This window comes from Medicago truncatula, chromosome 5 (assembly GCF_003473485.1).
Source record: "Medicago truncatula cultivar Jemalong A17 chromosome 5, MtrunA17r5.0-ANR, whole genome shotgun sequence".
Classification (NCBI taxonomy): domain Eukaryota; kingdom Viridiplantae; phylum Streptophyta; class Magnoliopsida; order Fabales; family Fabaceae; genus Medicago; species Medicago truncatula.
This window is the reverse complement of record NC_053046.1, coordinates 31,386,145-31,398,126: the sequence shown is the minus strand read 5'-3', so window position 1 is coordinate 31,398,126 and position 11,982 is coordinate 31,386,145. Positions and strand designations below refer to the sequence as shown.

The following is an 11,982-nucleotide window of genomic DNA, read 5'->3' as shown; positions in this document are numbered from 1 at the left end:
AAAATTGGATGAATGAGTGGTATTGGATGGAATGAGTTCCATCACATTCCATTCCATTCCATTACAATTTTGCAAAACCAAACAATGGAATCTGACTCTATTCCATCCCATTCCACCACTCTCCATCAATCCAAACATAGCCTTAGTCCCAATATCCATAAATTTAGTGGTTACACAGGAAGAAAAAAAACGTGTGTGATTATATATGTAGACATTCAAATGTTAGAACAATCAAAATATAATAAAATTAATTTTATTGAACAGGATTATAGCAAGTTTGCAACAATCCTGCGCTCTCTTTTATGGTATTTTTTTTTATAATGATTTGAGTATCATTGCTCTCTTTTATGGTCTTTCTTTTATGATTTGAGTACCATTGTTCATTCATTAAGAATTTTATGTTTACTTAATTTAACTTATTCATTTTGGTCTATCAGAGGAATACATATACAAGGATCAAATGAGCGGGTTATTTTGTTGCTAATAAGTTGGTAACATAACAGAATTATAGCTTTACAATGCAGAAAACAAAAGAGAATTATAACTCCAAAACCACTCAAACTTCAATAGAGGTAAACGCTGCCATAATGAAGCATGAGTTGCAACATAAAATCCTATTACTATTTTTAATTTTTAATATTATTTACTTACATGGTTAGGCCAAATCCACATGAATCAAGTGTGACATGGAAAACAAGTTTCAACATTCTTCATCATAATATAAAATAAATATACTCCCAAGTAGAGAAGAACAGCTTAAATAAAATCAAATTTCATAAGAAGCCTAACTGAGTTGTATTTCTCTCCTTTTCGATCGTAAAGTGGAACGGCGCGGATCCCTTGTTTTAGTTCAGTGATTGGTAAACAAGTTTGGCCAGCAAAATCATCTGTCTCAGACATGTCATATTCATGTACTTCCACTCTAAGCAAAGCAAGTTCAGGCACAGTTAAAGGGAAGGTGAATTCTTCTTCCCAAGTAGGTATCCAGTTATCCTCTATTGTCTTTGTTTTCTTCATTGTTACATCAGCCGGCACTCCAGCTATGCCAACCTGCCTCACAAATTCACATGTAAGCTCATGCAAGAAGTACCGATGGTTTGTTTTGGTAAACGACTTAATTAAACGCATATTGAATAAGTGATTATCATATATGATATAAACACTTATGAATAAGCTATTTCTGTAATCGTCGAAAGAACGTGGTTAAACTGTTTTCATATAAATTGTGAGTCGTTTCATGTAAGTTATCCTTCAAGATTATCATATGTGCTGTAAACAGCTTATGCGCACGCTCTTGCAAAAATGGTTATTAGTATCTTATGATACATGCAAGTCATATCTCAATTTGATACAAAACTTAACTCAATTCATATGAGTCTCTGGTATGTATCTAATTTTGATATGAATCTCATTTTAAATCCCGATTCGTTATGATGAATCCCGACTCACAGTGATGAGCCCTGATTCTTTCAAATGAATCCCTATGTATAGGTTTTCTGGTTCATGATTTAAACTCAATTTGATAACCTCACTTTACACAAGTATGTATGTCATTAGACAAGACCAAATAACTTGTAAATAGACCTTAACAAATGTACTCTAGAAAGAATCATAGTATTAATTCTCACAACTTTCATTAAAGAGAAATAATATCCTTAAAGTTATTTAAGCTTCAAGTGGTGAAAGATTAAAGATTACATAAGTACTATTAGTGCATAAAGAATTAAGCAGTTATATTGTAAATCAAAGCATAATTATAAATAAATAGAAAAAACTTACCCTGGCATAAAAATCTGGTGGAGAATATGAGTCAAAGTGAGTTTGTTTGAAATCCATACTCCATCCATCTCCCACATATATTTTAACCTATCCAGTGAGAATAAATTAAACACAGTGCAAGAAAAATGTTCATTTTGCTAACTTTTTCATTTTGATAATATCCTCAGTCCTCACCTTAAGCGTCTTCTTCACTTCCAACTTATCTTTAGGATTGAATACCTCATTATTTGGACCTACATTCATTAGAAAGTCTGGTTTTTTCACATAACCACATTCCCCATTGGATCTAAACATTCCATGCATCAACCAAAGATTTCTGCCATATCCTTGCATATTGAATGCAACCATTTGAGCACCATGCATCCAGCCAATCAGTGGCTTGTAGTTCGACGAGGTGACACGTGTACCCTTCGGATATATCCTCAAAAAGTTTTTCTGGGTGAACCTATCATACAAAATAGAAAGCATTACAATTAGAATTAGAATGTAGAAGAGTTTAAGGAAAAGTGGAAGAGTAGTAAATCACTTGTAAACTTAAGCTAGGAAATTAGTTATAATCAGCTTAGTGGTAAGCTACATGATCTATTATAACGCTGATGACTTTGTAACCTCAAGGTACACTTAATTTAAATTCTCTCGATAACAACTGTAAAATGGTCACTAGTGGTAATTAATAATCGTATAAATGATATTTGATATGAAATCAGATGCTACCTAATAAGATCAGTTCCGAGCGACTCAGCAGCCTTCTCAAGAGCTTGTTCACTTAAGCTAAGGCGTCTCACTTTATCTTCTTCAACTTTTAAGGCTTCCTTCAAACTACCCTTAGGTTTTCCAGCATGAATAGCGATTAGACGCTTATACTCACTCTCGTGATTTGTTTCATATTCATCATCATTTGATTCATCATCATCATCATTCTGTTGATGTGAGTCACAGTCACCCTGTAAGAAAATAGAAAGAAAAAAACAAGACTGTTAGAATTGGCTTATTTGAACTTATCTGCTAACATGAACTCTTTGTAAGACTGTTTGAAAGAGATTTTGGAAACATCTTATAGCATGTTCAGGATAGCTTACGAGAACAGTTTATAACTTATACAAAAACAGCATAAACGAATATGTCATTATCTTGTGAAAATAGAGGCTTCTATAAAGTGAAATTCTTAGTTTATCTCACCTTGTCGTCTTCATTTTGTGCATGTACAACATCAGTGACTTCCTTTCCCCATTCGTCTTCATCAGAATCCTTTGATTTTGATTTCAGCAATTGTTCAGAATTCTCCCTAACACTTTTGGAATTTAAGTACTCTTTTGGAGGTTTTGTTGATATCATGATCCTATACTTCAATTCTTCAGGTGATGGAATATTGTTTAAATTTTCATCATTTGGACAGAACAGCATATCTCCAAATGTTTGAGTAATCATCTAATAACGTCGAAAGAGAATGATGATTAATTCCAAAAAAATTGTGAACCCGAGTGATTTACTCCTTTCAGATATAACAAACAATTAAACATGTTTTTAGTCCCCTATAAAATTTACACTTTTTATTTTTAGTCGCTGTATCCACTTTTATGTCTCTACAAGTTATAAAACTGCATGCCTTTAGTCCTCAAAGAGGATACAGAAACTTAAAATAAAATTCGAGATAATTACAGAAATTGAAAGCATGGTTAAACCTATAAGAAATTACCTGAGCAGCTTTTGCTTGAAGGTCTGAGGTAAGATGATCTTCCAGAGTTATTACAACTGGGTACGGAGATGCCGAGAACGCGTGTTCCTTAATGGATTTCAAACATTTGATCAAATCAACAGGTGTGGTCAATGTCCTACATTCACAGGTCAACACAAGTAGAATATATGCAAAAGTTAGGTATTTAGCATGAACTACCAGCAAAAAATTATAAGTCAAAGAAAAAGATTACCAGCACAATAGGACTGTTAAAAAAAACAAAAAACTAAACCGTTAAACCGATCCGAACTGAAAAGAAGCAAATTATGACGGACAGTTCAAGAACTGAACTGGTGTTTTTATTACTCAGTTCAGTTCAATTCATGAACTGTCGATCAAAATTCAGTTTTCTCGGTGCGGTGCAGTTTGGTTTAATAGTTCGGTTTTTGGTTCTTGTTAAAATTCCAAAATCAGTTAATGCGCACGGTGTGTGCCTTTAGCTTGTCCAGTTCGAAAAGGTGCAAGGTTCACAAAGAAACAGTTCGGTTTAACAAACTGATTTATATCATTGATGGTTCAGTTCAGTTTTACTAAACTGTTGTAAAGGTTCATTCCGGTTCAGTCTTCCTTCATGAACCGAATCATGAACAGTCCTTAGCAGAAGAGATCCTTTTGGTGCATAGATATAAATTCTTGTGATTTACACTCTGATAGCTCATTCATCAAGCTTATATAGATTTGCAGAATATGAAATTTTTGTTCTATCAGTTACTTATACTTCCACTCTCAAAATCATAAACTAAGAGTTTATTAAAAGGGAGACAACACTATACACATTCCAAATAAGTAGTGATTTTTTATGCTCATATAGCTGCATTGAAAAGGGAAATAGAAATTAAACCATTTTTTGCTGTGTTGATCAGGATGAAGCACGGACACTAACACGGACACCAGACACCAGACACGACAATGACACGGAAATGTCGACACTGATAAAATTTTGAGAAAATGACATAATTCAATGTAATCACAAGTATCGGTGTGGTGTTAGTGTCGGACATGACACATGTCGGACACCGGGACACTCCTTCAATTAGAAGTGTCAGTGCAAACATTATCCACGAAAAATATAATTACCTTCCATGTAGCACAAGAACATCATCTTTGGTGGAATTAGGCCAAATATCAAGCTCAACCACTCTCACACCTCTATGCAATGCCTTTATAATGGGGATATCACTACAATCACTGCTGAGTTGATTTCCAGTGAGATAAGAGTTATGGCCAGTATATATAAAATAATGCGACAATGGAGCTGTCATATCCTGATGAACCTGAATCAGAGAAGAGGTTTACAATTAACATCACTACTACTAGCAAGTTCAAATTATCACAATCAAGGAAGAACATGAAACTAACATTAAAAAATGCCAAATATGAGACACTTATTTCCTCTAAAATCCACCTTAACTAGATCCAATTAATCCAACAAATTGAAACAGAACATAAACATATGATGTTTGACCAAAAGTCAAACCGTTGAATCAAAACAACATGACAAAAACAAGTCAAATGCATTACCTTAGATCTAATAGGAGGGTTGAATTCAGTAGAGAATAGATAATGATGAAAATCTTCAAGCGTGAGATTATGTCTTGCAAACTTCGTAATATGATGCCGCTTCTGCAACACTTCCTCCACCACCTTCTGTGTATCAAGTCCATCCTTCTCATCATCAACCTCACCTTGAACCTCCACAAGAAACCTCCGGAGCTGTTCCGGAGTCATGTGGGCCCCACCTTCAGCATACTTGTTGAAGATCTCCCTGACTTCCTGAGGCGCCACTGCCTCCCCGGACTTAAACCTCCGCCGGAAACACACGCAGACTCTATAACTTCCCATATAATTAAGTACTAATCAAATCAAATAATGTGAATGACCCTTCTTCTATGATCAACTATATAGTAAAAATAATAATGCTCATTGAATGAATCATTCATAGATAGTAAGATAAAGTGTATTTATGTATACACTCATTGATGAATAATTATTATAGAAACGTGGAGAAGGAGGTGAAGAGACTGGAATATGAATGAAAAGTAATGAATTACAGCACAGAACACATTTTCATGATCTAGGATTTTGCCATGTGAAATTTTGATAAAGAGAGAATCATAGTATGAACAAATCTCCACCTTCTGTCTCAATCTCTCTCTACCTTGTCCCTCTGTCTTTAACTCAAAGTCTTTGTTGTTTAGTCCATTTCTTTATTCATAACTGTATTAGTACTAATTATAAAGTTGGTACGAAACATAGCAATTTGAGTATAGTGTATACCATAAAGTTTCTATTGCTTTTTGTTAACTCAACAAATCACACATGACATCTTAACGAGGATTTTATTAATTTAAAAAGGACAGCAACATATAAAATATGAAAATATTTGCTCCTATCTGGCTCTCCACAACCATGTTGTACATATACATATTGCTAATTAAATATTACACAATTCAAAATTTACATATATTTTGTCTGTATTGTCATTGTGTATTGATCAAAGAGTAATGTATATGACAGAGTTTTGTGAAACTTATTTGTCATGTGGTCTACTCGTTTTTGTTTCTACTCTCTTGTGACACCATTTCTGTTATTTTGACAATAAAATTGATGGTTAATATAATTCAAATAAGTGATTAATTACATTTAATCAGGGTTGTTGATAAATATGACAATATATCGCAACTCACTTTATTTTAACTTTAATAAAGCTCTCGTCAGTGTCTATAAATCGTTGAACTTATAAAAAGATCAAAATTGTTAGACTGTGACAAGAATTTAAACCGTACAACCTTTATTTATGTTTCCTAAAAAAAACAACCTTTATTTATGTGCTTCTTTCAAAAAAATACTTTATTTATGTGCAAAATTGAATTAACTATTATCATTTCGCTATTAGATTAAAAAACAAAATATCTTTTTTCAATAAATAACTTTAATAAAGGTATGATCCAGCTATGATGACCATATAGTGCGCTGACCCAACAACCCTTTGGGGCTAACAATCATAAATGATTGAGACGAAAAAAATATAAATTAAAGAGTCCAGAATATAACAAAATAATCGAATAACATCACGTTTTCTTCTCCTTAAAAAAAAAAAAAAGCTACATCAGTTTTAAGGGAGCATTTGATATATGTGAAATTAAAATGTTTAAAATAGGAAATAATATTATTTGATATAATACATTCCCTAAAAAAAAACATTATTACAATGAAAATTGTTTTCTATATAAGTTAATTGCTAAAAGAACAATTCTTTCTATATAAGTTACATTGATCACCTATTTTGTTACATAATTACTCTTCACAACAATTTTCAATGTTGAAAAAACATGTTCAACACTTGAAGTTGCTACCGGCAAGAGCAAAATCAACTTTAAAAGCTTATAAATCATAAAAATGTTTTATTCAAATGATTTTATTGATGGTGTAACGCCGCTTCAGCACATCTATAAAATTATTTGGATAAAACTCAGTCATTCTCAATAATTAATCACATCAAAAGCAGTAAATAACATTGCAGGACTCAAACAAGAAACACATTGTAAGAGTTGACTTATTGCTCTTATTTTTAACATATTATATTTTATTTATATATATATTTTTTTTAATGTGTGACTTTAGCCATACATTGATTCACGTTTCCTTTGGAAGTTAGATATTTTTTGGGTACAAAGATGGAAGAAAAAAACAAAGAAAACCAAGAAAATCTACACTTTCTTAATTAAACTATTCCAATGGAAGGGAGATCAGGAGGAGGTTCATGTCAAAGGTAGAACTTATCGTCATTATAAGATCAACATCTTGATTATCTTCGCTTGAGGTGTGAACTGTGAATTAATTGCAAGGTCCAATCAAGCTTTAAAACATCTCGGATTGATAGGATCTCAACTGCATAACAACGAAAATAAATATCGGTATTACCAATAAGGTTAAGAGCATGTAAGAAATATGAGTAGAAAACAATCCCAAAAATTCTTTAAACCATGAAGAATTTGAAAAAAAATAAAGTTTGGAATCTTGTCTTTAAGTCTCACAGTCAAAAAAATTATTGGAATAGAGTATTCAGAAACAAGCTTGTTCTAAAATTGTATGTCGTTTTAGGAGAAAAGTTGTCTCAAATTATATGTTGCTTTATAATACTAATACAATATTAATGTTGTTTTTCCTATTATAACCCTAACTATTTATTACTCTCTCTTCTTTCAATTCTTTCATTTATTTTTCTCATATTATTTATCAAGATAATTTTGTAAAACAACTCATAATATCTCTTTTCCACAGAATATTAATTACATTTCTTAATGTGTGAAATACCCAAAACGTCATACAATTTGAGACGAAGGGAGTATTGGTTATGATGAGACTTTTGCACCAATAATAAGGTTTATATCTATCATAATCTTACTTACATTTACAACTCATAAGTGCAAAATGGATGTTAAAAGTGACTTTCTAAATGGTTTTATGAATGAAGAAGTCAATGTTCATCAACAAAGAAAAATCAAATCATGTTTTTAAACTTACAAAATCTCTACATAGTCATAAACAAGTTCCAAGAGTTTGGTTGGAGAGATTGGGACCTTTTTCTTAAAGAAAAGTGTTTTGCAAGAAGAAATATTGATACCACTCTTTTTAAAAGAAAAAAGAAAAAAAAAATCAATCAATCTGATATGTTGATGGTACAAGTTTATATTGAAGATATCATTTTTGGTTTAATTAATGTAAACATGTGTAAGGAATTTTTTAACCTTATACAAAGTGAATTTGAGATGAACATGATGGAACAACTCATGTTTTTCTTAGCTTGCAAATCAAACAACATTTTAATGGTATTTTCATCTGTTAAGAAAAATATGTCAAAGATATTTTTAAGAAGTTCAAAATGAATGAAGTTGAGATCATGACTCCTATGCACCCATCATCTAGTTTAGACAAAGATGTGAATGAAAAATCTGTTTCAAAAAATGAATTTTGAGGTATGATTGAATCATTGCAAGTAGACCATATATAGTCTTTGTAGTAAGGTTATGTGCTAGATTTTAATCTTGTCCAAAATAATATCTACATATTGTTGTATAAGGATTTTCATATATTTGGTAGATACTACTGATCTTGGTCTTTGGTATATCAAGGGTTGTTCTTTTGATCTTGTAGAATATTGTGATGCCGATTATGTTGAGGATGAATTTGAAATAAAGAGAACTAGTGGAGAAAGTCAATTTTATGCACTAAAACTTAGTCTGGCTCTCAACCTCAACCATCACCATCTCAGATTCATTCTAATGATTGGCCATGAACCACCATCAACTAAAGCTTCCGCTCCCATATAACCAAGAACTAAATAGCCAAAGCTTCAAAACAATCAAGTTATACTTCCTTAAAGAGATCATCTAGAATCCGATCAAGAGTCGGTACAATACCTAAGTTACCAATGTTTGATGCAACCATCAAAGCATTTGGACACAAATGATTTGAATGAACCAACAAAGCCATCACCACCAAAAACCAAACCCTCCAAAGCCTAGTAATTGTGGTCTACCAATGTTTCCTCAACAACTTGACTCGGTTGATATTGTCATCAATGAGCAAGGGGGTTCAAAAGAAAAAGATGATGCAACCTCTTATAAGACAATTCAAGAAAGACAAGAATGGACATTAAAAAGCTTCTTGTTTGGAAGGAAATGATTTAACAAATTTTGTTGAGAGTTCTCAAAAAAGACTTTGGGTGGAAAGCTTTGGTTTCAACTGAATTACTCCCAATGCTACTCTACAACATCAATTGTTCTACTTCTAGTCAAGCTCTATATTCAAATGATTCCTCCCTTACCAAGTAGTGGCTTGCTACTTGTATGTACCCTTTTGCTAATGAAAAAAGAGGGAGAAGAAAAGGATCAATTTTTTGGTTATGAATGAAAAAAAACTTGGCATTATAGTCCTATTATGATCTTATTTTGGCTAGTAAAAAATGATGTTTGCTATCATCGTTGTTAAGATCAACTATTTTTTTAACCATGTATCTGCATCATGAATGCTATTTTGTAATATTTGGACTATAAATAATAAAGTACAATTATGGTTCAATTTTAATTATTGCATAATTTTATTTCTAATCATGAGGGGGAGTTTTTGTTTATTAAAATTCTCAATTATGATTATGGAATAAGTTTAAAGGTCATTTATCTCATATCAATGCATTGATTAAACATCAGAATCTAAAAAATATGATCCTTAATTCAAGAAGCTTGTCATAATCAAAAAGTGGAAGATTGTTGAGGAAAATAACAAAATCCATTTTTAGAACATGTTTTAATGATAACAAACATATGAGAACACAGATCAATTATAATTTTGATGTGTTTTGCTTTCTAAGAAGTTTCTTTGATTGTTCTTTATAACATGATATTACAAGTGGGAAATCAAAATTTATTCAAGAAACATGAATCTAAATATTACAATGTATTAAGAAGAACTCTAGATTGATCAAAAGTACTTCAGATTGAGATTAGAAGCATGTCGAAAAAACTTCAGATTTAAAGTCAAATTGGGGGGATGAATAGTATTTTTCAAATTTCAGAAGAGTTTAGCGAAAGCGTGATTAGAAAACGTATGAATTTTCGGATTCGCGCACAATAACGACGATAACAAAAATTAAGACAATGAATAAAACACTAAGATTCAATATTGAATTGAGAGGTTCAAATGTTGAATATTAATAAGCACATCAAATATCAATCATCAATAACACAATTCATAAACCAAACCTAAATGCAATAAACCAAACTAACACTAAGGAACACAAAATATATGAATTAATGATTCGAAACTTAATAGAAGTTTAATTTTGATAAAATTGAATTTGAAAAGAATCTTGAATTAAGATTGGGTTAAGTATGAAAATTAATCACAATCAAATAAAATAGCTACAAACATTAAAATTCATTTACAAATAATAAAGCAAAATCAAATAGGAAAGGGAAGAGAATAACACCATAATCAAAGAGGAAAGAGGAAAGGGATTAAAGATTAGGGTTCTCGATAGAATATGTCTCTATCAAGGACATGCATTATTGTTGAAATTTGATTACAATTGTTATGATTACAAAGAATTCCCTCGATAACCCTAATCTTTAATCCTAAGCAACGACAACCCCCCAATCTTCAAGTAACTCTTCAAATTGGTGATTCTTCAAGTCTCCGAAACTCAAACTCCCATGCAATCCTTGAAGTTTTTCACCTCGAACTCTTCTTTGCTATGTCTGAAGCTTGGATCCATTTGAACTTGAGAAGATTATAAAGAACCCCCAATTCCCTTGGAGGTGGAAAGAAATCACTCTTTTTCCTTTGGACCCTTGATTTCCAATCAATTTCCTTGAAAGAAACCAATCTACAATCCCAATAGAACTCTAGCAATCTATGACTCAAAAACCACAAAGATTCTTAGAAAAAGTGTTTAATATGAAGAACAAGTGGAGAGAGAGAGAGAGAGAGAGAGAGAGAGAGATTTGAAGACTCAAGAATGATAGTTGCAATTGATTTAATAATTTGGGAGTGGTATGTGTGGTAAATGCAATATTTTAGGCAAAAACAACGTAATGGTTCGAATAAGGTAATGTGTGATTCGATTCAGATATGTGTAAATGGACATATAAGTAGCTATAAAGGTTGAATCAAGCATTATGTGAATTGAATCAGAAAAACTCTGATGAAGGTTGATACGAATCAAAGAACTATAATATGATTCAATAAGCCAAAACACAAGACAAGAGAAAGTCAATGATATGATTCAAAGAATCATGAATCGAATCAAACTTACATGACTAACAAGAAACAGTGGCATAGATAATGATTGATTCGATTCAAAATATTTTGAATCGAATCAAGGACCTGGAAAAAAGTTTTTGCCACTCAAAAATGAAGGTTTTCACACACAAAGACACATTTGATATACAAAACACATATGACACAATGAGACAAGGATTGTTGGGTGCTTTAACATGTTCTATGCTTTATAACTAAAACTTATTTAAACATCATCAAATGAATCTAGCTAATAAACATCATCAAAACACAAATCTAACACTATAAGCAACTTCACTTATGTCACATCAAGAATGATCAAAATTCTTCAAAATCCAGAATCAAAATTAGATCAGAATGAAGATTAGATTGTACTTTAAAATGCATATCAAATATATAAGCAATGCAGTTCAACAACACATCATATTGAAGTTCTAAAGATCAAACTTCAAATTAAGAAATTTAAAAAACACCAAAAGAATGATGAAGGGAAACAACTTCAAAAGTGTGTTAGAATATGAGATTGATCTTCAAAAGATGAAATTCAAAACTAAATCACAACAATAACTTTTGGAAGAAGCATACTTTGTTACATGCTCACCATGACAAGATAGGTCCCACATTTTCTATATAAGGGGCATCATTCAAAGATATATCATATCTCACTA

At 31.7% G+C, this 11,982-nt stretch overlaps 1 protein-coding gene across 1 annotated transcript; it reads right to left on the bottom strand.

Annotated features, from left to right (window-relative positions):
* Positions 1-538: 538 nt before the first annotated feature.
* On the bottom strand, positions 539-5,753 carry LOC11407397 (phosphoinositide phospholipase C 4). The gene is made up of 8 exons (XM_003615636.4): positions 5,036-5,753; positions 4,592-4,788; positions 3,476-3,611; positions 2,959-3,207; positions 2,494-2,723; positions 1,954-2,224; positions 1,780-1,866; positions 539-1,050 (listed from the first exon to the last, which is right to left on the bottom strand). The coding sequence occupies exons 1-8, from the start codon at positions 5,354-5,356 to the stop codon at positions 757-759; spliced, it is 1,785 nt and encodes a 594-aa protein (XP_003615684.2). The 5' UTR covers positions 5,357-5,753; the 3' UTR covers positions 539-756.
* Between the last annotated feature and the right edge of the window lie 6,229 nt (positions 5,754-11,982).

Bases quoted from the DNA above. Each gene is read 5' to 3' on its own strand.
- LOC11407397 (XM_003615636.4), bottom strand. From the start codon at position 5,356: ATGGGAAGTTATAGAGTCTGCGTGTGTTTCCGGCGGAGGTTTAAGTCC. The intron at 2,724-2,958 runs GTGAGATAAACT...ATTTTCTTACAG, and splicing joins CACAAAATGAAGACGACAAG to GGTGACTGTGACTCACATCA. The intron at 1,867-1,953 runs GTGAGGACTGAG...CTCACTGGATAG, and splicing joins AAGTGAAGAAGACGCTTAAG to GTTAAAATATATGTGGGAGA.